Genomic DNA, 2,531 nt, shown 5'->3' with positions numbered 1-2,531 from the left:
TCTATAGTTAGGTCTCTTATGGTTTGCTTCTCTCTTTTTTCCCTTCCCCTATGTTCATCTAATTTGTTTCATAAATTCCACAGATGAGTGAAATCATATATTTGTCTTTCTCTGACTGACTCATTTTGCTTAGCATAATACATCTAATTATATCCATATTGTTGCAAAGGGCAAGATTTCATTCCTTTTTGATCACTGAGTAATATTCCATTGTATATATACACCACATCTCAAGATTCTTAACCACATCTTCAAAGACATTTTTTTATTTTAAATTAATAATTTATTTTAGCGGGAGAAAGAGAGTGAATAGGACAGAGGGACAGAGAGAGAGAGAGAGAGAGAGAGAGAGAGAGAATCTCAAGCAGGCTCCATGCTCATCATGGAGACCCACGAGGGCCTCGATCCCATAAGCTTGGGATCACCAGCTGAGCCAAAATCAAGAGTTGGATGCTTATTTGGCTGAGCCATCCAGGCGCCCCTCTTAAAGACATTTTAAAATCTTTTCCATGTAAGGTAACATATCCATGGGCTTAGGTATTAGGACAGGGAATCTTTGAGGGGCCAATATTCTGCCTACTATATACAATGAAAGTTAAACAACTACCAGGCTATATGAATTGTGTCTGAATTGAGAGTATTTTGCTCCAAAGGCCATGTTCTTTCACACAAACTTTTATGGTTCTCTCACACTGACTATGTTAAGAGGCGCTATTTCAGAAATAGAAACTGAGAGATTTTTTGGGTAACTTTATGACTAACAAAGTCAACTTTTGATCTTTACTGACTGTGGAGAGTATGAGTTTCAAATTCTTTCCTAAGTCAGATCATTTAATCATGGCGTCTTTCAGTAACTGTGAATTTAGACAAATTCCTTTGTCCTTACTTGAGGAGCTCATTTTAAAATAAAAGTAATAGGGGTGCCTGGGTGGCTCTATTGGTTAAGCATCCAACTTCGGCTCAGGTCATGATCTCACGGGTCATGGGTTCAAGCCTTGAGTCAGGCTCTGTGCTGACAGCTCAGAGCGTGGAGCCTGCTTCAGATTCTGTATCTCCCTCTCTCTCTGACCCTCCCCTGCTCATGCTGTCTCTCTCTCTATCAGAAATAAATAAAACATTAAAAAAATTAAAAAATAAAAATAAAATAAAATAAAATAAAAGTAATAATGTCAACCCCATTATCTAGCGGCACCAGTTAAACGAGAACACATATTTAAATCTTTTGTCAGTGTTCCTAGATCATGGTAAGGGATAATAAACTGTAGTGTTTTGTTATCATGCCATGATAATAATAGTAAAAGTGATGTTATTAATTCTGCTGTGTAGGAATTCCAAAATAGCGTGAAATCTCAAGGTTCACTTTCTGTCCTCTTTGATGCCAAAATCATGAAAAACTACAAAAAGGGTAAACCTGACAATTCATATTTACCTCTGTCGATGGTATTACAAGTTGAGAGACACTACGCTTAAGCTGAGAACTAGAAGAGGTGGATTCAGAGAGTAAAAACAAAACCAAACCCAAAACAAGAGCAACCTCTTGTAAGTCATTGGAGAAAAGCCTCTTTTAAAGTATTGGAGAGTTTTCAGGGTTAACTGGAAAAGCCGCAATATTCTGGATTTAAAAACTTTTTTTTTTTTAAAGGAGAATGAGTTCTTGAAATAGGTTTTAATTTGAGATTTGGATTGCTGTCACTTTTATGTGCCTAACACTTACTGCCTCTGAGAACCAATCACTTTATCTTCACAGCAGTAATTCTGTTAATGCTCAAGTATTTCAACTAAACTGACTAGCTTTCCCGTATTTTTTTTTTAAAAGTTTCACAAACACCCACCTACTCTGCTGGGGCAAGTTGCTTTCTGATTCAAAGTGTGCCTCTTTATGAGACATTTGAAAATCAGGAAGTTCTAAACCGAAATAATGAGGTTTTGTCTCGGTTTTGAGACATTCTGAAGCAAACGGACGCTGTGGACTGTTTCATTTCACTGCAATGTAGGGGCAAAATGCATGACAGAGATTGTGTGGAGAAAGGCTCTGTGCCCGTTGAATTGCTGGGGAAGCCAAGAAGCTGGTCTGTCTACAGCGTATATGAAAATCAGGGTGGTAAGATAATGGCAGTAATGGGGTCTAGTGTCTGCACAGGGAAGATGATTGACAGTCTTTTTAAAAAGAGTTTTCAAGGGTGAGGATGGAATGCTAGAGGTTATAAATTGATTTTTAATTTGTGTAAAAATATGCTGATGCTTGAGTACCACTTGTCCTAACAAATAAGGGGAGAGAACTGTAAGAGAAACATGTCAGGTTAACTTTAGGATTGAAGATAAAAATTTAAAAGTTAATCTCACTGAAATAAACATATATTAATATTTATTAATAATTATCAGTTCATAAACATTAAAGATTAAAAATTTTTAATTTAAATTAAAAATTAAATTGTGGAATTAAAAATTAGTAACTATTAAGAGAAATTATTTTCACTGACAACAATACATGTTTTAAAGTGTTATACAGATGTAAGGTTTTTAATTACTGA

The 2,531-nt window shown here is 35.7% G+C and overlaps 1 protein-coding gene across 2 annotated transcripts in view; it reads left to right on the top strand.

Moving 5' to 3' along the window:
* The first annotated feature begins 1,883 nt into the window (after positions 1-1,883).
* The window catches only part of CLEC2D (C-type lectin domain family 2 member D), a 15,213-nt gene continuing 14,565 nt past the window's right edge, over positions 1,884-2,531 (top strand). Inside the window, exon 1 of one of the 2 annotated variants that reach the window (XM_077759035.1) lies at positions 1,884-2,101. In XM_077759035.1, coding sequence (XP_077615161.1) covers positions 2,002-2,101 — 100 coding nt within the window. In that variant the 5' untranslated portion in view covers positions 1,884-2,001. The remainder of the gene's footprint in view (positions 2,102-2,531) is intronic. The other variant, XM_077759034.1, reaches the window with a different exon arrangement.

Source organism: Crocuta crocuta, unplaced genomic scaffold (genome assembly GCF_008692635.1).
Source record: "Crocuta crocuta isolate KB4526 unplaced genomic scaffold, BGI_CrCroc_1.0 scaffold72, whole genome shotgun sequence".
NCBI lineage: Eukaryota > Metazoa > Chordata > Mammalia > Carnivora > Hyaenidae > Crocuta > Crocuta crocuta.
Note: the sequence above shows the minus strand (reverse complement) of the source record. Positions and strands in the feature narration are given on the sequence as shown.